Genomic DNA, 27,232 nt, shown 5'->3' on the forward strand with positions numbered 1-27,232 from the left:
CCCCCCCCCCCCCGCTTAAGCGCTATCCTATAAGCCATGTCTAAAGTTTTTCGTGGTTTATAGAATGTCGCTTAAGCGTTACGATCATGTGTAAATTTAACCGCAACCATTTGCGTCAGATTCCTGCGTACGCAACCTAAAGCCACACCCCCATTCCACCCTGAAACACCCATGATCGCCCCTTTTCCGTGCTCCCTTTTTCACTAAAACCGAGCATGTACGCGACATGAGGGGATGCAGGGCAGGCGATGCACAGAGGACAGCGTTGGAGAAACATTTCAGCTGACGGGGGTTGGGGACCCCCCACCTGCCAAGGTATGTGTGATTACGGCAGGGTGGGGGTTGCGGCAGGCCAAAGTGTGCCCCCCACTTTGGGCCCCAGGGGGTCAATGTGCAGCTAGATCTAAATGCACACAGTCACTAGTAGAATCACAGGCCATAACCCATAGCACAACTGAATGAAAAACATGTGTGATAAACACAGAGGAAGCATGGAATGAAATCAGAAATAAAGGACCTTTAAACGGGGCATAGAGGGCTGTAACCTGCACAAGTCAGGCTGCAAACAGTGTGAACTCCATTTATCTCGAGGCTAATCCATGTTCAACAACATTATTAGGATTTATTTACCACCTTTTTGAAGGAATTCACTCAAGGCGGAGTACAGTAAGAATAGATCAAACATGAGCAATAGGCAATTACAGTAGTAAAAATATTCAAATAACTAAAAAGTATGGCATAGTATACTAACAATGTCAACACAATACGTAATAGAACATTTTAATTGATACTGAAGGTACAGCAAAGATGGAACATATAGATAGGTAAGAGAGTAACACGAGTTAGAAAGTAAGATGATTAATTTAAAGAAAGTTGTGCACGAGGTCAGGAATGGTTTAATTTATTTATTACTACTACTACTATTTAGCATTTCTATAGCGCTGCAAGGCGTACGCAGCGCTGCACAAACATAGAAGAAAGACAGTCCCTGCTCAAAGAGCTTACAATCTATAAAGTAAGCAAATCAAATCAATTAATGTGTACAGGAAGGAGAGGAGGGTAGGTGGAGGCGAGTGGTTACAAGTGGTTACGAGTCAAAAGCAATGTTAAAGAGATTTAAAGATGGTCAATGATGGGGCAAGACGTAGGCATAGGAGCCGACTCTGTGGGTGCTGTGGGTGCTTGAGCACCCCCAATATTGAGAAAATTCCTTGTATGTGTCCAGGAAGGGGTTATTTCCATTGGGCTTAGCACCCCCCAATAATTTAGAAAAGTTGGCGCCTATGGACGTAGGGGCTCAGGAAGTCTATTCCAGGCGTAGGGTGCAGCAAGAGAGAAGGAGCGAAGTCTGGAGTTGGCAGTAGCGCAGAAGGGAACAGATAAGAAGAATTTATCCCAAGGGGAATTGACACTCCCACTTGCTTGAAGTGTAAATCGGCTGACAATTCTCTATATCATGGGTTTTGGGGGTGCCCAGTTATACGATGCTTTTGGAGGCGAGTGGTAGCTTTTCTCTCCCTCTTGATGTCGAGCCGTATTGAGGGGACAGCTATTTAGGTGGTGCCTGACTGTCCGGGCTCATTCAGGGGGCTTAGTGCGGGAAAGGTACTGTTGTGTCGCAAGTTTTGTCTGATAGCACGAAAATGCATTTTGCAAACGTGGACTTCGCCGGACACTCCTGAATTCTGGCATTGGCGTAACCAAATACACCAAGTACTAACATGGGAAGCACAAGAGGCCAGAGGCTCATATAAATGCAAAGTTCGATTTCTTAAACTCTGGAATCCTTATCTAGCCAAACTCACACAGAAGGGACATAGGCGTAGACTGGGGGGGGCGAGGGGGGGGCAATGCCCCCCCAAATGACGCGAGGCGCCGCCGCGCCATTAGTTAAAAAAAAACAAAAAACCACATGCAAGCACGCGCTCCTCTCCGTCCACTTGGCTTCCCTGCCCTCTGACGTCATTTCCTTTCGGGCGGGACGCAGACAGAGAGGGCAGGGAAGCCAAGCGGATGGAGAGGAGCGTGTACGTCTACCCCTCTCCATAGGCGCCCGGTATAAGAGGCTTGGGGAGGCTAAGCCTCCCCAGCCAGAAGTGCAGCAAGGGCAGGGCAGACTGGACCGGACTGGACCACCCCGGGTGCAGCTCCCGCTGCCTTGAACATCTCCCTCCCTCCCGTGGACCGCGCGATCATTACCGCCCCCCCCCCCCCCCGACTACCGCAGTATCGCTCTCCCCCTCCGCTCCTGTCCTGTCACGTCGTCTTTGAATGTCAAGGATTCCTTCCGGTAGCAGCAGAATCGGCAATGATGTAAGCGCTGCTTTCAGCCTGCCCCGGAAGCACTCTCTGTACAGTTTCCCGCGTAGGAGGGACGCTGTCCAGAGAAGGCTTCTGGGGCAGGCTGAAAGCAGCGCTTACATCATTGCCGATTCTGCTGCTACCGGAAGGAATCCTCGACGTTCAAAGACATGACAGGAGCGGAGGGGGAGAGCGATACCGAACTAGTCCGGGGGGGGGGGGTGGAGAGTGATGCATCATGCCAGCCAGCTGCTAGACCAAAGGGAAAGGGGGTGGAGAGAGGAAGATGTGAGGTGCCACATCTAAGGGGAAGCGGGAGGAAGGAAAGCAATGGCAGGGAATAGGAAAAGGGGGGTGGAGAAAGGAGTGAGAGTGATGGGAGCAAAAAGGGGAGGGAAGAGAAAGGTGGGATGCATGAGGACGCTGGAGGAGAGAGAGAGAAAGTGGAAAAGTGCAGGGGAGAGCCAGGGACATGCAAAAGAGCAGGAGAGAGTCAGAGAGAGATGGGGAGAGAAAGAGGGGACATGGAAGAGAGCATGGGAGAGCCAGAGAGAGATGGGGAGCGAAAGAGGGGACATGGAAGAGAGCAGGGGACAGCCAGAGAGAGATGGGGCGCGAAAGAGGGGACATGGAAGAGAGCAGGGGAGAGCCAGAGAGAGATGGGGAGCGAAAGAGGGGACATGGAAGAGAGCATGGGAGAGCCAGAGAGAAGATGCTGGATGGAAGAGGAGAGAGAGAGAGATTAGTGGAAAGATGGGGAGAGAGAGAAGCTGCTGGGGAGAACCTGGGGCAGACCCTAGCTGTCAGACGGAGAAATGCTGAATGAAAGGAGGGAGAAAGAGGGAAAATGCTGGAAGGAGGGGGCAGAAAGAGGGAAGACACTGGACGTAAGGGTAGGGAGGGAAAGAGGAAAGACACTGGAAGGATGGGGATAGAGAGGACATGCTGAATGGAAAAGGGTCGAGAGAGAGAACTGTTTAGAAGGAAGGGAGATAGAGGGAGACAATGGATGGAAGGAGAGGGAGACAGTAGACGGAAGGATTGGGAGAGGGTAATGGGTAGAAGGATGGAGAGAGAAAGAGGGATGACACTGGATGGAAGGGTAGAAGAGAAAGACATGGATGGATGGAGGGGAGGGAAGAAGGAGATGCACACGGATGGAGTGGAAGGGAGAGAGGAGAAATGCCGGACATGGATGGAGGGGAGGAAAGACAGAGGAAGTTCATGCACATGGATGGAGGGGAGACATGCTGGATTTGGATGGAGGGGAAATTGCTGAATTTAAGGGCTGGATTGGAACACTTTGAGGGCAGATGCTGAAACTGGAGAAAGGATAAGGACAGGGCTACAGATGGTAGACAGGACGCATAAGGACACAGGAGGATGGTGGACATGTTGAGAGAAAAAATATCAAATGGAAAGAAGACACTGGGACCAAAGAATAGAAAAACTAAATGATCAGACAACAAAGGTAAATAAAAGTATTTTATTCATAATTTATTAATTGAAATGTGTCAGCTTTTTGAAATGTGCATCTGTGATATTTTGCCTGTAAATTTCATTTCCTTCCTCCATATTAGCATATTCATTTGCATATGTATATATGCAAATGATATGCTAATATGCTCCGCCCATTCTTTGCCCCCCCAAATGAAACAGTCAAACTACGCCTATGAGAAGGGAAGAAGCCTAATCCTTAATAAATTATGAATGCAGTTGGTAAAATGTTTCAATGCTGACGAGGGAGGTGTATATGAGGGTATGGGGGGGGGGTAGGGATGGGAGGAGTAAGGGGGGGAGTTAAGAAGGTCAAAAAGAGAATGGTTTTGGAGTTTGCTGTATCGTACAACTTGATGGTATTGAAAAGTGTAATTGATGCTGATTGTAATTGTGTAAATTTCGTTCTCAATAAAAATTGTTGAAACATAAGAAGGATTTATTCATGGATCGGAGTGCATGGGAAGGGGAGTAGGGAAGGACGAGTGTAGAGAGATACTGGGGAGCAGCAGAGTGAGTACATTTATAGGTTAGTAGAAGAAGTTTAAGCAGGATGTGAAAACGGATAGGGAGCCAGTGAAGCGACCTGAGGAGAGGGGTAGTATGAGTAAAGCGACCCACATTTTCCCGCATAGCAGTAGGGTCAATGTGGCTTACAACATTGTCTGAATTTGCTGGTGGAATAGTCAGCCCATATCTTTTATAGATGATGATCGAGGGCAGAGCGTGGAGAAAAAAAAAACTTTTGATATACCTCTGACTTGCACAGAATAGAGGCATGAACAGTCGAAGATTTGAAAACGTGGCTCAGCTGTGGGACTTTAATGGAAGTCTCGGTTAAGTGGAGAGATGGGTCATACAGAGACTTTTTAAGGTCTGTACACAAGCATTTACAACTTAATTTTGGAAAAGAATCCGAAAGTTAGCAACTTTCAGGTATTGCTACTGTGTGACCCTGAAGTTAGCTCATCCTATAATTAGGCATAGTATAGAGATGGATTTAATGACACTTGACTTATACGGTCAGTGCCAGAGCCGGTGGTGGGAGGTGGGGCTGGTGGTTGGGGGGCGGGGATAGTGCTGGGCACACTTATACGGTCTGTGCCCTGAAAAAGACAGGTACAAATCAAGGTAAGGTATACACAAAAAGTGGCACATATGAGTTTATCTTGTTGGGCAGACTGGATGGACCGTGCAGGTCTTTTTCTGCCGTCATCTACTATGTTACTTTGTTTTGCATGTTGACTTCACATGATATTGTATGATTTAGCTACGCTGGCCTCAAATTGTTGGCAGACTGAATGCACTAAACAGGCCTCTTATCTTCCCATATTTACTATATAATCTCCCCTGTCCCAGAGGTGTTACAATCTAAGGGCCTCATTTATTGGGTGGTAAATACAGTGTAAACAATAAAAGCTCCTGTTTTAATAAACCATCTTCACCCTTTTGTATGACTGTATAGCATTTTTTCATGACAATCAGTACTAGGCCTTCAAAGAATGGAAAAAGGAAGAAAATAAGAAGCAACATAAGCACTGGCAAAGCTAAAAAAAAGTCTAAAAATAATACGAAGAGAAACTTGCCGCAGAGGCAAAAACTCACAGTAACAACTTTTTCAGGTACATCAGAAGCAGAAAGCCTGCGAGGAAATCTGTGGGACCGTTAGATTATGAAAGAGCAAAAGTGGCACTCAGGAAGGACAAAGCCATAGCAAGAAGTTGAATAAATTCTTTGCTTTGGTCTTTCGGAAGAAAATGTAAGACAGCTACCTGTAACAGAAATGGTTTTCAAGGGTGATGATGCAGACGAACTGAAAGAAATCTCAGGGAACCTGGAAGACATACTCAGACAAATCAACAAATTAAAGAGTAGTAAATCACCTGGACCGGATGGCATACATCCGAGGGTACTCAAAGAACACAAGCATGAAATTGCTAATGTGCTGTTCGCAATCTGTAACCTGTCGTTAAAGTCATCCATAGTATCTGAAGATTAGAAGGTAGCCAATATGATTCTGATTTTTAAAATGGGTTCCAGGGGTGATCCGGAAATTACAGACCATTAAGCCTGTTGTTAGTGCCGGGTTAAAATAGTGGAAACTATTATAAGAATAAAATTACAGAAAACATAAATAAACATGGCTTAATGGGATAGAGTCAACATGGTTTCAGCTAAGGGAAGTCTTGCCTCACCAATTTGCTTAATTTCTTGAAAGCGTGAATAAATATGTGGATAAAGGTGAGCCGGTTGATGTAGTGTATCTAAATTTTCAGAAAGCCTCTGACAAAGTTCCTCATTAAAGACTCCTGAGAAAATTAAAGAGTCATGCGATTGGAGGCAATGTTCTGTTCTGGATTAGGAATTGGGTTATTGGACAGAAAGCAGAGGGTAGGGTTAAATGGCCATTTTCCTCAATGGGTGAACAGTGGATTGCCGCAGGAATCAGTACCGAGACCGGTGCTAATTTAATATATTTTTTAATGATCTGAAAATCAGAATAACAAATGAGGTGATTAAATTTGCAGATGACACAAAACTATTCAAGGTTGTTAAAACACATGCAGACTGTGAAAAATTGCAGGAAGACCTTAGGAAACTGGAAGTCTGGGCATCCAAATGGCAAATTAAATTTAATGGAGTGGAGGAGTGGCCTAGTGGTTAGAGCACTGGGTCTTGCAATCCACAGGTGGCCAGTTCAAATCCCACTGCTGCTCCTTGTGATCTTGGGCAAGTCACTTAACCCTCCATTGCCTCAGGTACAAACTTAGATTGTGAGCCCTCCTGGGACAGAGAAATATCCAGAGCACCTGAATGTAACTCATCTTGAATCTTGAGCCACTACTGAAAAAGGTGTGAGCAAAATCTAAATAAATAAATAAAATGTGGTACAAAGTGATGCACATTGGGAAGAATAATCAGAATCATAGTTACCTGATGCTAGGGTCCACCTCAGGAGTGAGCACTCAAGAAAAAGATCTAGGTGTCATTGTTGGCAATACATTGAAATCTTCTGCACAGTTTGTGGCGGCCAAAAAATTAATCAGGATGCTAGGAAAGGGATGGTATGTAAGACAGAGAATACTGTAATGCCTCTGTATTGCTCCATTGTGCAACCTCACCTCACCTTGAGTATTGCGTTCAGTTCTGGTCACCATATCTCAAAAAAGATATAGCGGAATTAGAAAAGGTTCACTCAATCTGCAGCCCCCCATTACCTCTCTACCCTCCTCTCCCCGTATGTTCCCACCCGTAACCTCCGCTCTCATGAAAAATCACTCCTATTTGTACCCTTCTCCACCACCGCTAACTCCAGACTCCGCCCCTTCTGCCTCGCATCACCTTATGCCTGGAACAGACTTCCTGAGCCCATACGCCATGCGCCCTCCCTGCCCATTTTCAAGTCCTTACTAAAGGCCCATCTCTTCTCCCTTGCTTTTGGCGCCTAACCACCTTCCCCTTTCCTGATACCTACACTGGCTACATAGCTTATTACCTTTAGATTGTAAGCTCTCTTGAGCAGGGACTGTCCTTCCCCATGTCTAAACTTGTACAGCGCTGCATAACCCTGGCAGCGCTATAGAAATGCTAAGTAGTAGTAGTAGTAGAAGAGCGATCAAAATAATAGAGGGGATGGAACTCCTCTCGTATGAGGAAAGGCTAAAGAGGTTTGGGCTTGGAAAAGAGACCAATGAGGGGAGATATGATTAAGGTCTACAAAATCCTGCGTGGTGTAGAATGAGAAGAAATAAATCAATTATTTACTTATTCTAAAAGTACAAAGACTAGGGGACGCTCAAGGAAGTTAAATGGAAATATGTGGAGGAGTAGCCTAGTGGTTAGTGTAGTGGACTTTGATCCTGGGGAACTGGGTTCAATTCCCACTGCATAAGTACATAAGTATTGCCATACTGAGACAGACTGAAGGTCCATCAAGCCCAGCATCCTGTTTCCAACAGTGGCCAATCCAGGTCACAAATACCTGGCAAGATCCCAAAAAAGTACAAAACATTTTATACTGCTTATCCCAGAAATAGTGGATTTTCCCCAAGTACATTTAATAATGGTCTATGGACTATTCCTTTAGGAAACCTCCAAACCTTTTTAAAACTCCGCTAAGCTAACCGCCTTTACCACATTCTCTGGCAACGAATTCCAGAGTTTAATTACACATTGAGTGAAGAAAATTTTCTACGATTTGTTTTAAATTTACTACATTGTAGCTTCATTGCATGCCTCCTAGTCCTAGTATTTTTGGAAAGCGTAAACAGACACTTCATATCTACCCATTCAACTCCACTCATTTTATAGACCTCTATCATATCTCCCCTCAGCCGCCTTTTCTCCAAGCTGAAGAGCCCTAGCCATTTTAGCCTTTCCTCATAGGGAAGTCATCCCATCCCCTTTATCATTTCCGTCGCCCTTCTCTGCACCTTTTCTAATTCCACTATATCTTTTTTGAGATGCGGCGACCAGAATTGAACACAATATTCAAGGTGTGGTCGCACCATGGAGCGATACAAAGGCATTATAACATCCTCATTTTTGTTTTCCATTCCTTTCCTAATAATATTTGCTTTCTTAGCCGCAGCAGCACACTGAGCAGAAGGTTTCAACGTATCATCAACGACGACACCTAGATCCCTTTCTTGGTCCGTGACTCCTAACATGGAACCTTGCATGAGATAGCTATAATTCGGGTTCCTCTTTCCCACATGCATCACTTTGCACTTGCTCACATTAAACGTCATCTGCCATTTAGACGCCCAGTCTCCCAGTCTCGTAAGGTCCTCTTGTAATTTTTCACAATCCTCTCGCGATTTAACGACTTTGAATAACTTTGTGTCATCAGCAAATTTAATTACCTCACTCCCATCTCTAGGTCATTTATAAATATATTAAAAAGCAGTGGTCCGAGCACAGACCCTCAGGGAACCCCACTAACTACCCTTCTCCATTGAGAATACTGACCATTTAACCCAACTCTCTGTTTTCTATCTTTTAACCAGTTTTTAGTCCACAATAGAACACTACCTCCTATCCCATGACTCTCCAATTTCCTCTGGAGTCTTTCATGAGGTACTTTGTCAAACGCCTTCTGAAAATCCAGATACACAATATCAACCGGCTCCCCTTTGTCCACATGTTTGTTCACCCCTTCAAAGAAATGTAGTAGATTGGTGAGGCAAGATTTCCCTTCACTAAATCCATGTTGGCTTTGTCTCATTAGTCCATGCTTTTGAATATGCTCTGTAATTTTGTTCTTAATAATAGTCTCTACCATTTTCCCCGGCACCGACGTCAGACTCACCGGTCTATAATTTCCCAGATCTCCTCTGGATCCTTTTAAAAAAATTGGCGTTACATTGGCCACCCTCCAATCTTCTGGTACCACACTCGATTTTAAGGATAAATTACATATTACTAACAATAGCTCCGCAAGCTCATTTTTCAGTTCTATCAGTCCAGGAGAGTTGCCACTCTTCAGTTTGTAGAACTGCCCCATTACATCCTCCAGGTTTACAGAGAATTCATTAAGTTTCTCCGACTCGTCAGCTTTGAATACCATTTCCAGCACTGGTATCCCACCCAAATCTTCCTCGGGGAAGACCGAAGCAAAGAATTCATTTAATCTCTCCGCTATGGCTTTGTCTTCCCTGATCGCCCCTTTTACTCCTCGGTCATCTAGCGGGCCAACCGATTCTTTTCCCGGCTTCCTGCTTTTAATATACCTAAAAGAAAGTTTTACTATGTGTTTTTGCCTCCAACGCAATCTTTTTTTCAAAGTCCCTCTTAGCCTTCCTTATCAGCGCTTTGCATTTGACTTGACATTCCTTATGTCGTTTCTTATTATTTTCAGCTCCTTGTGACTCTGGGCCAGTCACTTAACCCTCCATTGCACCAGGTTCAAATAAGGACCTGTATATACTATGTAAACCACTTTAAATGTAGTTGCAAAAGCCACAGAAAGGCTGTATATCAAGTCCCATTTCCCTTTTAAAACAAATAGGATGAAATATTTTTGCACTCAACGAATAGTTAAGCTTTAGAACTCTTTGCAGAGGATATAGTAACAGTGGTTAGCGTATCTGGAATTAAAAAGTTCCTGGAGGAAAAGTCCATAGTCTGCTATTGAGACAGACATGGGGAGGCCACTACTTGCCCTGGGATTGGTAGCATGGAATGTTACTACTATTTGGGTTTCTGCCTGCTACTTTTGACCTAGTTTGGCCACTGTTGGAAGCAGGATACTGGGCTAGATGGACCATTGATCTGACCCAGTATGGCTATTCTTATGTTGTTATTCCTAAGCAAACCTGGAATGCTCCAGTTTCACCTGAAACTCTGGCATTTCAGTTAAATCTCTGGATCTTCAAAGGTACGCAGGAAATATTCAGGTGCTACAGCTGTTTGAGCTGGAGGGAGAAGCCTTCTGTGAGGAATAGAGGATGGCAGAGAAATAAACCCGCACTGGTAGGAGGAACCAGGGTCACTTCAGTGAAGAGTGGCCAAGTGACTCCACATTTGTCCAACAGGGTTGATTCAGTCCTAGGTTTAGCTAGTTGAAAATATCCTTACTTTAGCGTGTGTACCTAAATCTGAGGTGTCGAGTTGTGCAGCAGGAGTGGTAAGGAAATGTTCAGTGGCCTTTGAAAGTGACAGCACTGATGGACGGCTTTATCATCTGGGGCCATAGTGGTGCTGGAGGCTCAGGCTCATGGCCTGATACTAGGCCTCAACCTCACAGAAAAGTGCTGGGTGTGAGCCTGGCAGGTCAGAGCGCAGAGGTCAATGGAAGAGCTACTCACGTCAGTCGCCTTTTTCTCCGCCTGCTCCAGCTTCTCTTGGGCATCCTTGACAGCTTCTGAGTACTTTTCTACCTCATCTTCTGTACCCTTCATTTTCTTCTGCAAATCCATGACCTCCTCTTCAAGCTGAGGAAGGAAAAGAAAATCCACAGTAATGTTAGATAAGAAAAAATTAGACTGAATGAAAGAAATTCATGAAAAATCTCACAAGAACCTCGTTCTGTGCCCCACCCCGAAACTCTGATCTCTTCCCAAGCTAATGGGACCTACCATAATCTTCTGCTGTGAGGGATCTGAATCAAAGGAGCTTTATAAATGACACAGTGTAAAAATATTAACCAAAGGAAGACACTCCTTTCTACAGGAACAAAGGTGAGAAAGAACAAGTAAGGTTGCTAAAGGATGTGATAAGATGTAGGAGTGTGAAATCACCAAAAGTAAGGTGTGTGATATTAGTACTAAAGGATATGGTAACAAGTGTGAAATCACCAAAAATAAAGGGTGTGAGATTAGTGCTACAGGGTGTGATAAGGAGTGTGAAATCACCAACAATAAGGTGTGTAAGATTTGTGCTACAGTGTGTGATAATGAATGTGAAATCACCAACAATAAGGTGTGTGAGATTAGTGCTACAGGGTGTGATAAGGAATGTGAAATCACAAACAATAAGGTGTGTGAGATTAGTACTATAGGGTGTGATAAGGAATGTGACATCACCAACCATAAGGTGTGTGATATTAGTACTAAAAGATGCGATAACAAATGTGAAATCACCAAAAATAAAGTGTGTGAGATTAGTGCTAGAAGGTGTGATAAGGAGTGTGATATCACCAAAAATAAGGTGTGTGAGATTAGTGCTACAGGTTATGATAAGGAATGTGCCATCACCAACAATAAGGTGTGTGAGATTAGTGCTAGAGGGTGTGATAAGGAGTGTGAAATCACCAACAATAAGGTGTATAAGATTTGTGCTACAGGGTGTGATAAGGAATGTGACATCACCAACAATAAAGTGTGTGAGATTAGTGCTACAGGGTGTGAAAAGGAGTGTGAAATCACCAACCGTAAGGTATGTGATATTAGTACTAAAAGATGTGATAAGTGTGAAATCACCAAAAATAAAGTGTGTGAGATTATTTCTATAGGGTGTGATAAGGAGTGTGAAATCACCAACAGTAAGGTGTGTGATATTAGTACTAAAAGATGTGATAATAAATGTGAAATCACCAAAAATAAAATGTGTGAGATTAGTGCTAGAAGGTATGATAAGGAGTGTGATATCACCAAAAATAAGGTGTGTGAGATTAGTGCTACAGGTTATGATAAGGAATGTGCCATCACCAACAATAAGGTGTGTGAGATTAGTGCTACAGGGTGTGATAAGGAATGTGAAATCACAAACAATAAGGTGTGTGAGATTAGTACTATAGGGTGTGATAAGGAATGTGACATCACCAAAAATAAGGTGTGTGAGATTAGTGCTACAGGGTGTGATAAGGAATTTGAAATCACAAACAATAAGGTGTGTGAGATTAGTACTATAGGGTGTGATAAGGAATGTGACATCACCAAAAATAAGGTGTGTGAGATTAGTGCTACAGGGTGTGATAAGGAATGTGAAATCACCAACCATAAGGTGTGTGATATTAGTACTAAAAGATGCAATAACAAATGTGAAATCACCAAACATAAAGTGTGTGAGATTAGTGCTAAAAGGTGTGATAAGGAGTGTGATATCACCAACTGTATGGTGTGTGATATTAGCATTAAAAGATATGATAAGTGTGAAATCACCAACAATAAAGTGTGTGAGATTAGTGCTAGAAGGTGTGATAAGGAGTGTGATATCACCAAAAATAAGGTGTGTGAGATTAGTGCTACAGGGTGTGATAAGGAGTGTGAAATCACCAACCGTAAGGTGTGTGAGATTATTTCTATAGGGTGTGATAAGTGTGAAATCACCAAAAATAAAGTGTGTGAGATTATTTCTATAGGGTGTGATAAGGAGTGTGAAATCACCAACAGTAAGGTGTGTGATATTAGTACTAAAAGATGTGATAATAAATGTGAAATCACCAAAAATAAAATGTGTGAGATTAGTGCTAGAAGGTGTGATAAGGAGTGTGATATCACCAAAAATAAGGTGTGTGAGATTAGTGCTACAGGTTGTGATAAGGAATGTGACATCACCAACAATAAGGTGTGTGAGATTAGTGCTAGAGGGTGTGATAAGGAGTGTGAAATCACTAACAATAAGGTGTGTAAGATTTGTGCTACAGAGTGTGATAAGGAATGTGACATCACCAACAATAAGGCATGCGAGATTAGTGCTACAGGGTGTGATAAGGAGCGTGAAATCACCAACCGTAAGGTGTGTGATATTAGTACTAAAAGATGCGATAACAAATGTGAAATCACCAAACATAAAGTGTGTGAGATTAGTGCTAGAAGGTGTGATAAGGAGTTTGATATCACCAACTGTAAGGTGTGTGATATTAGCATTAAAAGATATGATAAGTGTGAAATCACCAAAAATAAAGTGTGTGAGATTAGTGTGATATTAGTGCTGAAGCAAAGAGGTGGAGTTAATGGGATGTAATATATATGCAAACCTGTGATGTCTCTAGCTCTCAGGGATATAGGAGGTATGACATCGGAAAAGCTAAGGCTTTGGGGTTTTGGATGTGTCATGGGTTTGATATACTGCCTATCTGTGGTACAACCAAAGTGATCTACATGCAAGTACCTTTCTCTGTCCCTACTGGGCTCATAATCTAAGTTTATGTACCTGGGGCAATAGAGGATTAAGTGATTTGCCCAGTGTCACAAGGGAATGAAGTGCGAATTTAAACCAGCTCCCCAGGTTGTCAGGGTGCTGGAAGAGTGTAGAACAGAAATAATCACAAATGAATAGCAGGGACTGAAAAGGAAGATCTCCCTGTACACTGGAAGTACATAGGACCATCAGTCCTCCAGGGGAGGGGGTATAGAGGGGTCTCTCTGTCCTGGGGGGAGGAAGAAGGTTTTTTTCTGTCCTTTGGGAAGGGAGTTGAGGGGCCCATCTGGAGGTACAGGGGTCTATCTTTCCTCTTGGGAGGGGGTAGAAGGGTCCATTTGTCCTCTGGGGGGGATAGAGGGTTCTATCTGGAGGTACAGGGGACTAATCTGTCCTCTGGGGGGCATAGAGGGGTCCATCTGTCCTCTGGGGGGCATAGAGGGGTGTATCTGTCCTCTGGAGGGCATAGTGGACTCTATCTGTCCTCTGGGGGGCATAGTGGGCTCTATCTGTCCTCTGGGGGGCATAGAGGGCTCTTTCTGTCCTCTGGGGTGGCATAGAGGGGTCCATCTGTCCTCTGGGGGGCATAGAGGGGTTTATCTGTCCTCTGGAGGGCATAGTGGGCTCTATCTGTCCTCTGGGGGGCATAGAGGGCTCTTTCTGTCCTCTGGGGGGCATAGAGGGGTCTATCTGTCCTCTGGGGGGCATAGAGGGGTCCATCTGTCCTCTGGGGGGCATAGAGGGGTGTATCTGTCCTCTGGAGGGCATAGTGGGCTCTATCTGTCCTCTGGGGGGGCATAGTGGGCTCTATCTGTCCTCTGGGGGGCATAGAGGGCTCTTTCTGTCCTCTGGGGGGCATACAGGGGTGTATCTGTCCTCTGGAGGGCATAGTGGGCTCTATCTGTCCTCTGGGGGGCATAGAGGGCTCTTTCTGTCCTCTGGGGGGCATAGAGGGGTCTATCTGTCCTCTGGGGGGCATAGAGGGGTCTATCTCGCCTCAGGAGGAGGGGAGAGGTAGGAAGGTCTGTGTCCTCTGGGAATGCAGCAATCTGTCTTCCCTCCAACTGATGGAGCAGTCTCTCTGTCTTCTGGAGGCTGGAGAGATTTATTTCTGCTTTGGGGTGGAAGGGTCTGTCTGTTTTCTGTGGGTGGAGGGTATTTATCTCCTCAGAGGGAGAAGCAGGATTGGACCAAGGTGAATCTTCAAACTGTTGCCCCCGGACCTCTAGAATCCCCCCCCCCCCCCCCCATAATTTTGATCATTAAACTCAATAATCACACTCACCCAACACTGCTCTTCCCAGAGTGTTAATTGTGCACAGGGTTAATATTTAAAGCCAGCTCTGTAGTCAGGGGCAGCTGCCAATGCATCAGTGTTTTTCTTAATTTGGGCAGGTAGGAAAAGCAAAGCATTTGGTCTATACAGGGGTCGGTGGCCGAGATAGCAAGGGTCTATGGTCTATACTGGGGATGGTAGGAGAAGAACTGTACTGGGATGATGGGAGGGGTCTATGACCTTTGCCCACGATGGCTGTAGGAGTCTGTCCAGAATAACGTTCGGGGGTCTTTTATCTATATCAGTAGGTATAATAAGAGGGGTTTTTGGCCTCTGCCAGTGATGATAGAAGGGGAATGACAGCGGGCTTTTTACCCTCGACTTGTGAGGACAACAGGTGTCTGGATTTTCAGCAGCTGTGGAGGTCAGTGTTTAAATAGAGAAGCACAGGCAGTGCTATATGTCAGTATATGGACGGACAGCTGACCACTGCTGCCCCTGTCAAGCCTGGACTTCAGCAGAACATCTAACAGGTGAATAATCACCAATATTCAGAAACCCACAGGTTCCCTCTTAACTCATATTCTATCATTAAGATGGACACGGGGATTGGTACCAGGGATCTGCTACTATTTGGGATTCTGTGAAATCCCTCCTAACTCTACTTACAGGTTCCCTCCCTGGCTCCCCCCAAATCCCTCCTAACTCTGCTCTCCGTTTCTCTGCTACCACTGCAAAGGTGTGAGCTAAATCCCTTCCCTCCGCCTGTGTTGTGGGCACAGGGGTCTCTTGCGGTGTGTTGGGTTCTTTGTCTTCTCTGTCTCTTCCTATGCTGGGCTTTAGCTGTCTCTCATTGCTTTGATTTGGAGACTGAGGTCCCCTGTCCTGTGGACAGGGGTCTTTGACATTCACTTTCTGCCTCTGCTGGGTCAGGAGTCTTTGACCTCCCCCTTCTCTCTGCTGTGGTCAAAGGTGGTTGACCTAATCCCACCCAGCTCTTGTCAGGGTGTCCCTGACCCCCTCCCCTCCTTCTCTCCACTGGGAGACAGAAGTGAACTGTAAGAGATTTAGTTATTTAGAAGCTCAAATCCCTTCAGCTGTTTGGAAAAGTGACAAGAATTCCAGGAGAAGCTCAGCCATTTTCCCCCTCCCTAGTCAGTCCCACCTCCACATTTCATGTTCCTTTACCCTCAATGCTTCCTGAAGTGGGCTGGAAATTTCGGGGTGGCCTTTATTCTGACAGACAGGTTTGGCAGGGACCCAGAGAGCTGCAACATGAGAATGAAGCCCATATATAGCAGAGTTATGCGGGTGACCCAGTTCCAGAAGAGCTGAGGAGGGACTGGAGCCCTGGAAAAGGCGAGACAGAACTCTGGCTCTGGCCCAGCAGAGCACAGAAGAGACTCTCTGTGACATCAGAGCTCTCTCATATCACAGGGAAAGACTGCGTCTCTCCAGAGGTCTCATGTCACAGAAAGAAGCTGCGTCTCTGGAGCCTCTCACATCACAGGAAGAGACTGCCTATCTGAATCTGAATATCTGGAGTGGGGGTGTCTCATGTCATAGGACGAGACTGCCTCTGAATCACTGGGGAGGTCTCATGAAGAATGTGAATCTTTTAAATGCTCTAACCTCACAGAAAGAGACTGCAACTCTGGATATCTGAGGAGGTCTCTTGTGATAGGAAGAGACTGCTTCTCTGCATCTCCATGGCACTCACATTGCAGGAAGAGGCTGCATCTCTGGGGCCTTTCACCTCAAAGAAAGAGACTGCATTTCTGGATCTCTATGGAGGTCTCCTTTGATAGAAAGAGCCTGCCTTCATGAATCTTTGAGGAGCTGTTATGTCAGTGAAAGAGACTGCATCTCTACAGCCTCTCACCTCATAGGAAGAGACTGCTTCTCTGAATCTCTGGGGATGTCCCATGTCACAGGAAGAGATTGTTTCTCTGAATCTCTGGGACACTCATATCACAGGAACAGACTGCTTCTCTAAAGCATATTGCCTCACAGAAAGAGACTGCATCTCTGGATCTCTGGGATAATCACATCACAGAAAGAGACTGCATCTCTGGATGTCTGGGAGACCCTCAAATCACAGAAAGAGACTGCATCTCTGGATCTCTGGGATAATCATATCACAGAAAGAGACTGCATCTCTGGGACACTCACATTACAGAAATATACTACATCTCTGTATCTCTGGGGCACTCTCGCATCACAGGAAGAGACTGCATCTCTGGGGTACTCTCATATGAAAGAAGACTGCATCTCTGGGACACTCACATCACAGAAATAGTCTGCATCTCTGGGGCCTTTTGCCTCACTAGAGGAGACTACATCTCTGGGGCACTCATGCCGCAGGAAGAGACTGCTTCTCTGAGGTGTTGTAATCTTACATGAAGAGACTGCTTCCCCGGGACACTCTCACCTCACAGGCGGGACTGTTGTTTGTTACTGGCATTATTTTCTTTCTGTTACTTTAAGGGCACCTCACAGCTGTTTTTCAGGTTTTCTATTCAATACCTGCATTGCTTTAGGGTGACTTTTTTAATACTGTCTGATTTCATGCCTGTGTCTCCAGTGCCCGGGATTGGGTTCTGCCAGGGGGCAGCACTTGGGAACTGGGACATATCTCAGTAAAAGGAGGCAGGGTTGTCAGTGTAGGTCTGCCCGACTGTGAGCACAATCTGTCCTCCTAACTGGTGACCCCTCTGCCCTGTCTCAAAGCATTCCAGAAGTTTCTAAACTGCACAGCTGAAGTTAGTAAATCCCTTCTAGAAATAGATTATATTCAGAGCCACTTCATAGAGCTCCAGCCATATCCAAATACTAAGTGTTACGATATGAAAGCAAATGTCCAAACCAAGCCCGGCTCCATCACCAAACTGGGACAAGTACACGGAATGAGGGAGAATCCACCAGGACATGAAGGGAAGAAAGGAACAGAATTTGCAAACGAAGAGAAAAATGCTTTTAAGAATTAGATCAGCAAACAAGTCAAATGCATAAATCTAGCAGGGAACAAAGAAGCACAAGAACATCATAACATGGGGGGGGGGGGGCTTTAAAGGCTACTTTTTTTTTTATTTACTTGAGTCTTGAGTCCAGACCCTTTCACTGGTAGCTTTCGTTTTTCATCCACACATCAGAGATAGTGACATTTCTATTCTCAGTGTGTTTTTCTTCTGGTTTTCTTGCACTTAAGGGTCCCAGGTAATCCCAGCTCCTCCCTCTCCACAGTCCTGTCAGGGTCGGGGTCCTGGTTTTTTTCTCACACAGCAGTGCTGTCCAGTGTTTCTATACTTTCCAGTGGATGAGCTGAGCTACTGGGTTGTGCTTTTCTGAAACACAGCTCTTGGCACATCAGAACATCACCTCCAGCGACTGCAGAACAGGACAGTGAGTTATGGACAGCAAGACAGGGGAAAAAAAAACTGTTAAAAGAGAAAAATACAGATCCTGTAGTACTGAACCGGAGTCTGTCCCACATCCGTCAGGTGCTGATGTCAGAACAGCTGTGTTACAGAAAAGAACAACACAGTAGCTCAGCTCATCCACTGGAAAGTATAGAAACACTGGACAGCACTGCTGTGTGAGAAAAACCTGACAGGACTGTGGAGAGGGAAAAGCTGTGATTACCTGGGACACTCTTGTTCTCACAGATATAAAGCTCAATGCAAGAAAACCAGAAAGTGACAGTGCTGACTGTCTAGTCTCTACCACTGTGGAGAAAGAAAAGATACTCAAGTATTAAAAAAAAAAAGCAACAGCCCAGTTAAAAAGGATTTGCATATGTTACCTGTGCACATTACACCAAAAGGAGGCGCTGTGGCACAAGAGAGGAGAGACACCAGATCATCTCCTGGCACAAGAGTGAGGGTCATTCCTCTCATGATATGCAAAACCTTAATCCACGGAGACATTTCCCCAAGAGAAAGTCTTAAACCAGGGCAGATAATTCAGGCCTGTTTCCTCCTGTCCTTATGAGCCACAGTCTGGAAGAAGCCCTGTTCTGTTCCCCCCCCCCCCCCAGACTGCTTAGGGTGGGGGCAGGTTTTACACTGGAGACTGCCAGAGCAACCCCTCCTATGCAGAAACATAAGTACACAAGCACATAAGTATTGCCATACTGGGAAAGACCAAAGGTCCATCGAGCCCAGCATCCTGTTTCCAACAATGGCCAATCCAGGTCACAAATACCTGGCAAGGTCCCCAAAAAAGTACAAAACATTTTATACTGCTTATCCCAGAAATAGTGGATTTTCCCCAAGTCCATTTAATAACGGTCTCTGGACTTTTCCTTTAGGAAGCCATCCAAACCTTTTTAAAACTCCGCTAAGCTAACCGCCGTTCCTTTTTTTACCTCAGGAATTCAGGCTGGAGTAATTCTATCTAATCTAACTGACTGCTTAGGATCTTGGCATTATGTCTACAAATTAAGAATTTAAGCCTGGACTCCAGGGAGAATCTTTTAAACTGTCTTATTTTGTTCTCTGTCTTGAATAGATTGTAAGCTCTGTGCAGCAGGGATTTTTCTCTTCCTTCTTTTTGTATAGAAATGATCATTAGTCATAGTAAACTATTGTCCCTGAGCTATTCAGGTTCCAGTAGTAATACAGCAAGACCCTGGGAAGCGCAGGTGAGCTGGCCCTGGCCCCCTCAGAAGTGCAGGTGAGTGGCCCCAGGACCCTCAGAAGCCCCAGTGCTAACATCTGGAAGCACAGGTTTGATAGATCAGGGAGTTTAAGCCTCGGAAGAACAAGTAAACAGTCCTGGAGCTGAGATCTTGGGAAGCACAGGTGAGCTGATGGGGGAGGGGGGGAGTCTCAAACCTTGGCCAGCAAAGGTGAGCTGATCCTGACTTTTGGGATCCTGGGAAGCATAGTTGAGCTGTTAACTTTGGCCTCTGCCACATTGCTAGCTCTCTGTGGATGTGTCCTGTTTGCTGAATCTCATTTCCAAGCGGGCTTTTCCTGTGGTCCTCATACGTTTGGTAAGCACAGGAGGTTTAGAGCTGGATTCTCCCATTCTGATGACCAGGGTTCATTCTGCTCTGCTCTGGACTCAGTTAAGGGAGATCAATACTAGTGCCTGGTCTGGTGGGGAGGGGAGATCCAGTATCATTGTGCATGGTCTGTGCTCATGGAGGGGGGATCCAGTACTGGTTTGCCGGGTCAGGAGTTGTTGTTTTATTGGGTGTAGGCCTCACTGAGGGATGATTGGGGATTGGAATCTACTTCCTGGTTTGGGAAATCTTCACAGTGGTGGATTGAAGGTAGGAGAAAGGATCTTGATTATGGGATGTGGCCATGCTGGATTGGGAAGTTATGAGAGAGAGAGAGAGCCCCTGTTAGTTGATAGGGTGGCCTCATTGCTGGTCTAGTGTGGAGAATCCTTTTGCTGGGTGGGTTGGGAAGTCCTGGTTCTGCATTGATAGAACAGGGGGAATGATGCCATTCCTACATTGATTGGGTTGAGGGCATGGGGAAGTCCCAGTACTGAACTGGGAAAGACTAGTTCTAGATTACAGTGTTAATTCTGATTTACTCCATCTATAAATTCAATATCATCCGTTGTTCAATGATGTTCAACAGTGATTAGGTCCTTGATGTCACACTATTGACTCGTTAAAGATTGATAACAGTGGAGAAGTGGCCTAGTGGTTAGGGTGGTGGACTTTGGTCCTGGGGAACTGAGTTCAATTCCCACTTCAGGCACAAGGTAGCTCCTTGTGACTCTGGGCAAGTCACTTAACCCTCCATTGCCCCATGTAAGCCGCATTGAGCTTGCCATGAGTGGGAAAGCGCAGGGTACAAATGTAACAAAAATAAAATAGATACTATTGGAGATTCTACATGGAATGTTGCTACTATTGGAAATTCTACATGGAACGTTGCTATTCCACTAGCAACATTCCATGTAGAAGGCTGCGCAGGCTTCTGTTTCTGTGAGTCTGACGTCCTGCAGGCTTCTGTTTCTGTGAGTCTGACGTCCTGCACATACACTTACAGAAGCAGAAGCCTGCGCGGCCACCTTGGTGATCTGCAAGGGCTGACTTCTACATGGAATGTTGCTAGTGGAATAGCAACATTCCATGTAGAATCTCAAATAGTAGCAACAGTGGAGGAGTGGCCTAGTGGTTAGGGTGGTGGGCTTTGGTCCTGGGGAACTGAGTTCAATTCCCACTTCAGGCACAGGCAGCTCCTTGTGACTCTGGGGAAGTCACTTAACCCTCCATTGCCCCATGTAAGCCACATTGAGCCTGCCATGAGTGGGAAAGCGCAGGGTACAAATGTAACAAAAAAAAATTCTTGCATTTTGATAACAATCTTGACCCTTTAGTGGATCAAACTATTCACTTTCTTCTGTTATAAAGATACTGGAGGTTTATGTTGATCAGAATTCATCCCTTGACTCTCAAACTGCTCTGGTTAAGAGCTTCCTCTTTCTTTTGAGGAATGTTAGATGCATAAAGCAAGTATTTTGAATTTGAGTAGTTCAGATTATTGGTGCAGGCATCGCTGTTGTCCAAGTTGGACTAATGTAATCTTATCTATTGGGGGCACCTAGAGAGGTTATCCGGCAATTGCAAACAATTCAGAACACTGCAATCCGATTAATTTTTTCACTACAGAAGCAGGAAAGGGGGGGGGGGGGGTTGCCGGGTTCTTGAAGCCTGGATTGGCCGCTGTCGGAGACAGGATGCTGGGCTTGACGGACCCTTGGTCTTTTCCCAGTATGGCGGTGCTTGTGTACTATTTATATTTTGTTGAATTACATTGGCTGCCTATAGAGGCGAGGGTTATGTCCAAATTCTTTTGCCCAATTATGGATCATATGGAATTTATTTCCAGTCATGGGGATAGAAGATAATTTCAGAATTCACTTTTCATCCTTCCATCAATTAAGGGAGTAAAGAAATTGAAAACACTTCTTGCAGTTCAAGCATCAGGTCCTGGAGTGATTTTAATATTTGTTTTGCTGCTCGGTTATCTTTTTTTCTTGTTTTTAAGAAGTTTGTTAAAGTTAGTTCTTGAATAAGATTCTCTGTTTTTCGCTTGCCAAGAGACTGTCTTGGTTTTTCACTTAAACTGCTAAGAAGCTGAAGGTGTCAGCATGCAATACAGAAATATATTGGAATGTAATGTCCAATGATTCTGGATCCTTCTGTGGGACTGGCTGGGGTAGTTTGGAAAGGAAAGGGGCAGTCAGAGTAGGCCACTGGGGTTGCTATTCTGGTGCTGGATTGGTGGGATAGCTAAGGGGGTGGTAGTATTAGACATTGGGTGGGGGGAGGAGGGGGAGGGAGCCTGTAGTCCCAGGACATGATTTCAAGGTTTGATGGGCCCTGTGAAGGGAAGGTGAAGTCACATAGCTTGTTTGGTTGGTGGGTGGTCCTGGCTCTGGTCTGATATGGGGGAGGCGGAGCTGTTGCTAAATCGGTCGGAGTTTGCACTTGGTGCTGAATTGGGGGGGGGGGAGGGAGTTCCTATGCTGAACTACTGATTTTGTGTTTGTATTGGGGGGGGGGATCCGGGGCTAAATTGTTGGAGGGTGATTCTGGTTCTAGTTGTAGTCAGTGTGGGTTGGGGAGGGGGATCCTAACGGTTTATTGGTGGGAGGGAGTAATTGAGGGGGGGGGTCGATGATTCCCGAGTCTCTGAAGTGACTGAGGGAAGGGATCGCCGGGCTGGTTTGGGGGGGGGGGGGAGAGAAAGAGAGTTGCCGGGTCTGGAGAAATAAGTGAAGGGGTTCCAGCGTCTGTGTGGATTTTGGGCTCCGGCTGTCCGCATTAGGGAGTTACCTGTTTGCAGCGATCCTCCGCCTGTTTCTTGTCTCCCTCGGCTTGTTCTGCTCGGTCGATGGCATTTTCCTTGTCAAGTTTCAGCATCTGCATCTTTTTCTTGATGGCCTCCATGGCTGCGTCTGTGCCCGGGCACCGGAGGGCAGGAGAGAAGAGAAGAGCCGGGATCGGAGCGCTGTGGCACTGCCTCGGACCCCCTGGCAGCGCCCTATAAAGCGGGGAGGGTCCGGATCCCGGCTCGGTCCCTCCTCCACCCTCTGCCCGCACCTTGTAGGGAAAGGATCGCAGCCCGAGCCCGGAGGAGGAGGACCGGGGGGGGGAGGGGGAGGCAGGCTCCCATCACCTTCGCCAAACAGGACTTTTTAGTCGCGAGAGTGCACAGCCCGGATTAAAGCACAGAGAACCCCAACTCCCAAACGGGACGCTCACTCTGAGACTTACTTCCCACCCTCAAACCAGCACAGATGACACTTCTTGCCCCCCCCCCCCAAACGCAGCTCACACCGGATTACACCACAGTGCATACAAAACTAAGAATGATACCCCCCCCCCCCTTCAAATGCAGCCCTGGAATAAGGCAGAACGGACAGGGGTTTTCACCTCTACCTCCCACCTTCCTCTCAAAGTAGCTGGGACATTACCTTAACCTCCCTCCCCCCCCCCCCCCCCTCAGAACTCAGGGCTGGTGTTAAGACATTCAAGAGCTCAGGGCAGAAACTGGGGAGGGGCCCCAAAGCTGGTCTTCAGCCTTCTTCAGGTTGAGGCAGGTATGGAGGGCTTTGTGGTACCCTCTCTCCCACACTGCCCCCCCCCCACCACAGATGAGAGGGGGGTGTCTGAATCCCCTCTCCTCTCAAGGCCTACCAGCAGTCTCTTTTGCACTTTCTGCTTTTATCCAAAACGTCACAGGCTAGAAAGGGAATTTGAGAGTCTGGGAAGGAATTAACAATCTGACCTGAGGTAAAACGTTCCAGAAAAACATGAAATGTAGACAAGAGACAGAAACTGTTCAGAGCAACCCAGGAGCAGGTAATGTGCCCAGAACCCCCTGTAAGAGCATCAGGGAAGGGGAGAGGGGGAAAGCCCCAGGGACAAACAACCCATCTCTGACCTCACCTCCAAGTTCTAGTTGCTGATGCAGTAATGGGTAAAATACTGGATGGGCCAGAGCCTCAGAGCCCCCCCCCCCCCAATGCACTGCCCATGCAGGACCCTGAATCTTAAGAAAGCAGAACCGAGGCCATTGGCTCACTGCCATTAGAGAGTCCTATGTTGTATTGCTGAGCCCATATCCCTGCCAGCCTATCTGCACAGGGCTGGGGGTGCTCTGGAAGTGTGTGGGGGGGGGGGGAGTCCCTAAAATCATAAACTGATGAGCTGGGGTTCAGGGTAGCAATCATCCTGTGACAGTGAACTGGGGACGGGGCTGGCTGCTCGGAGTATGGAGGAAGGAGAGTAGGGATGAAAAAGGTCGATTTAAAAAAACCCAGGAAACTGGATACAATGATCCCATTCAAAGGAGGTGTAACCAAGACTGGGTTTCAGGGCTGCTGTTTCTTATCTGGTTGCTCATAAAACTAATTCTCCATTGAGGCATGTAAAATATTTGGATAAGCATAATATTTTACATTCCTCGCAATCAGTTCTAGAAGCAAGTTCAGACATACTGATTTCCGATCTGAGGAAGAAGGGCAACCTTCGAAAGCTAATCAAGAAATGTATTAAGTTATGTCCAATAAAAAAGGTATCATCTTATTTTCTTTTCCATGTTTTATTTTGTTTGATTTCTATTGATAACCTTTAAGAGTGGACTAACACGGCTACCACACTCCTCTACCAATAGTAGAAGTAAAGTGATGTGAAAAGAAAACAGACAAGAAAATAAGATGCCTTTTTTATTGGACTGACAACACATTTTTCAACTAGTTTTCAATGGTAACCCTTCTTCAGGTCAAAAATGAGTAAACTTTGACAAATATCAGAATATATAAGTGAAACACAAAAGTATTTCAAGGACAGTCTCACAGGAAGAAGGTGGGATGGGTGAGAAACAGGGAGAGACAGATGGGTGAGAGACAGGAAGAGTTGGGTGGATGAGAGACAGGGAGACCTGGGTGGGTGAGAATCAGGGAGAGACGGATGGGTGAGAGACAGGAAGAGTTGGGTGGGTGAGAATCAGGGAGACCTGGGTGGGTGAGAATCAGGGAGAGATGAGTGGGTGAGAGACAGGATGAGTTGGGTGGGTGAGAATCAGGGAGAGACGGATGGGTGAGAGACAGGAAGAGTTGGGTGGATGAGAATCAGGGAGAGACGGATGGGTGAGAGACAGGAAGAGTTGGGTGGATGAGAGACAGGGAGACCTGGGTGGGTGAGAATCAGGGAGAGACGGATGGGTGAGAGACAGGAAGAGTTGGGTGGATGAGAGACAGGGAGACCTGGGTGGGTGAGAATCAGGGAGAGACGGATGGGTGAGAGACAGGATGAGTTGGGTGGGTGAGAATCAGGGAGAGACGGATGGGTGAGAGACAGGAAGAGTTGGGTGGATGAGAATCAGGGAGAGACGGATGGGTGAGAGACAGGAAGAGTTGGGTGGATGAGAGACAGGGAGACCTGGGTGGGTGAGAATCAGGGAGAGACGGATGGGTGAGAGACAGGAAGAGTTGGGTGGGTGAGAATCAGGGAGACCTGGGTGGGTGAGAATCAGGGAGAGATGAGTGGGTGAGAGACAGGATGAGTTGGGTGGGTGAGAATCAGGGAGAGACGGATGGGTGAGAGACAGGATGAGTTGGGTGGATGAGAGACAGGGAGACCTGGGTGGGTGAGAATCAGGGAGAGATGAGTGGGTGAGAGACAGGATGAGTTTAAACTGTGTTGCTTTTCTTTTTCATTTTATAGGTCAGGCTCCTCAATATATGATACCTTTGATCACGATGTTAGATAAGAATTATTTAAACACTTCTAGACATTTTTGTTACTTCATTTTCCCTCCTCCCTTGGGCTGTTGTAGAAGAATATTTTCATTAAGGTTTGTGTATCAAGGTGCAAAATGGTGGAACTTAGTCCCAGCTTTTATCTGTTATGAGTCCAACTACAGGATTTTCCAGAAACTGGTTGTTTTTAAAATTTGAAACGTCGTGATTATTTGTAAGTTTTAATATGATATATTTTTTAATGTAAGTTCAGGAGATTGTCCTCTCGTACTGAACTATTGTAAGGTATATGTGACCTTTAAGCCTTAACTGTAATGTAATGTACAGTATTTTGATTTAGCTCAAGGTCAATTCCAGTGAGTATGTTCCTGTCCCCAGAGTTTGTACCTGAGGCCCTGGAGGATGAAGTGACTTGCTTAAAGACATAGGGAGCATCGGTGGAATTTGGGCATTTCTGGCTCTCAGCCTAACCACTAGGCCCTACGCCAGTCTTTAGTATACACTGTGGATTATGACTATCTGTTTCCAAATCCAAGTTTAAGGCAAGTTAAAAGCAGATACATGGCATTTCCCTGTGCAAACAGAATTACACTCCATAAGTTTGTACTTGAGCCAGTGGAAAGTTAAGTGACTTGCCCAAGGTCACATGGAGCAGTGGTGGGATTTGAACTCTTGCTTCCCTGGTTTCAGCTTGCTGTTCCCTCCCGCCTCCAGATCTGGGAATCATTACAGGCTCTGGAACCTCTTTTAGTAGATATGTAAACACATATTGATACGTTTTAAGTAACAAAAACAAACAAAAAAAGGCAAAACAATAGAGGAGCCGACTCATGGTCAGAGCAGCAGGCTGAGGATCAGGAAGGCCTGGGTGCAAATCCCACAGCTGCCCCCTTATGTGGGCTGAGAGCATGGGATGCCTGGGTACAAATCCCAGTGCTGGTCCTTCAAATGTGGGCTGAGAAGACGGAAACCCTGGGTGCAAATCCCACAGCTCCTCTTTCTAACATCTTTAGCAGTTCAACTTTATCCTTATCAGCTTCTACATATTGCTCCCCCCCTCAGCTTTGAGCCTTACAATGCTATTATGGCACTTCCTCCTGTCACATATCTGAAAAAGGTCTTGTCCCCCAATTTTACCGTATCAGCTATCTTTTCCTCCGTTTGCCTCTTGGCTTTCCTGACAGCTTAAGTATATAAGTAATGCCACAGTGGGAAAAGACCAAGGGTCCATCGAGCCCAGCATCCTGTCCACGACAGCGGCCAATCCAGGCCAAGGGCACCTGGCGAGCTTCCCAAACGTACAAACATTCTATACATGTTATTCCTGGAATTGTGGGTTTTTCCCAAGTCCATTTAGTAGCGGTTTATGGACTTGTCCTTTAGGAAACCGTCTAACCCCTTTTTAAACTCTGCTAAGCTGACCGCCTTCACCATGTTCTCTGGCAATGAATTCCAGACTAATTATGTGTTGGGTGAAGAAAACTTTTCTCCAATTTGTTTTAAATTTACTACACTGTAGTTTCATCGCATGCCCCCTAGTCATAAGTACATAAGTACATAAGTAGTGCCATACTGGGAAAGACCAAAGGTCCATCTAGCCCAGCATCCTGTCACCGACAGTGGCCAATCCAGGTCAAGGGCACCTGGCACGCTCCCCAAACGTAAAAACATTCCAGACAAGTTATACCTAAAAATGCGGAATTTTTCCAAGTCCATTTAATAGCGGTCTATGGACTTGTCCTTTAGGAATCTATCTAACCCCTTTTTAAACTCCGTCAAGCTAACCGCCCGTACCACGTTCTCCGGCAATGAATTCCAGAGTCTAATTACACGTTG

At 45.9% G+C, this 27,232-nt stretch overlaps 1 protein-coding gene across 4 annotated transcripts in view; it reads right to left on the minus strand.

Moving 5' to 3' along the window:
• Window positions 1-22,665, minus strand: part of TPM2 (tropomyosin 2) — a 68,664-nt gene extending 45,999 nt beyond the window's left edge. The window contains exons 1-2 of one of the 4 annotated variants that reach the window (XM_030192764.1): window positions 22,467-22,665; window positions 10,608-10,733 (exon numbers count right to left, since the gene is read on the minus strand). In XM_030192764.1, the coding sequence (XP_030048624.1) occupies window positions 10,608-10,733; window positions 22,467-22,580 (240 nt within the window). In that variant the 5' untranslated portion in view covers window positions 22,581-22,665. The remainder of the gene's footprint in view (window positions 1-10,607; window positions 10,734-22,466) is intronic. The other 3 variants (XM_030192762.1, XM_030192763.1, XM_030192761.1) reach the window with 3 other exon arrangements.
• Window positions 22,666-27,232: the final 4,567 nt, after the last annotated feature.

The sequence above is a fragment of the Microcaecilia unicolor genome, chromosome 2 (assembly GCF_901765095.1).
Source record: "Microcaecilia unicolor chromosome 2, aMicUni1.1, whole genome shotgun sequence".
NCBI lineage: Eukaryota > Metazoa > Chordata > Amphibia > Gymnophiona > Siphonopidae > Microcaecilia > Microcaecilia unicolor.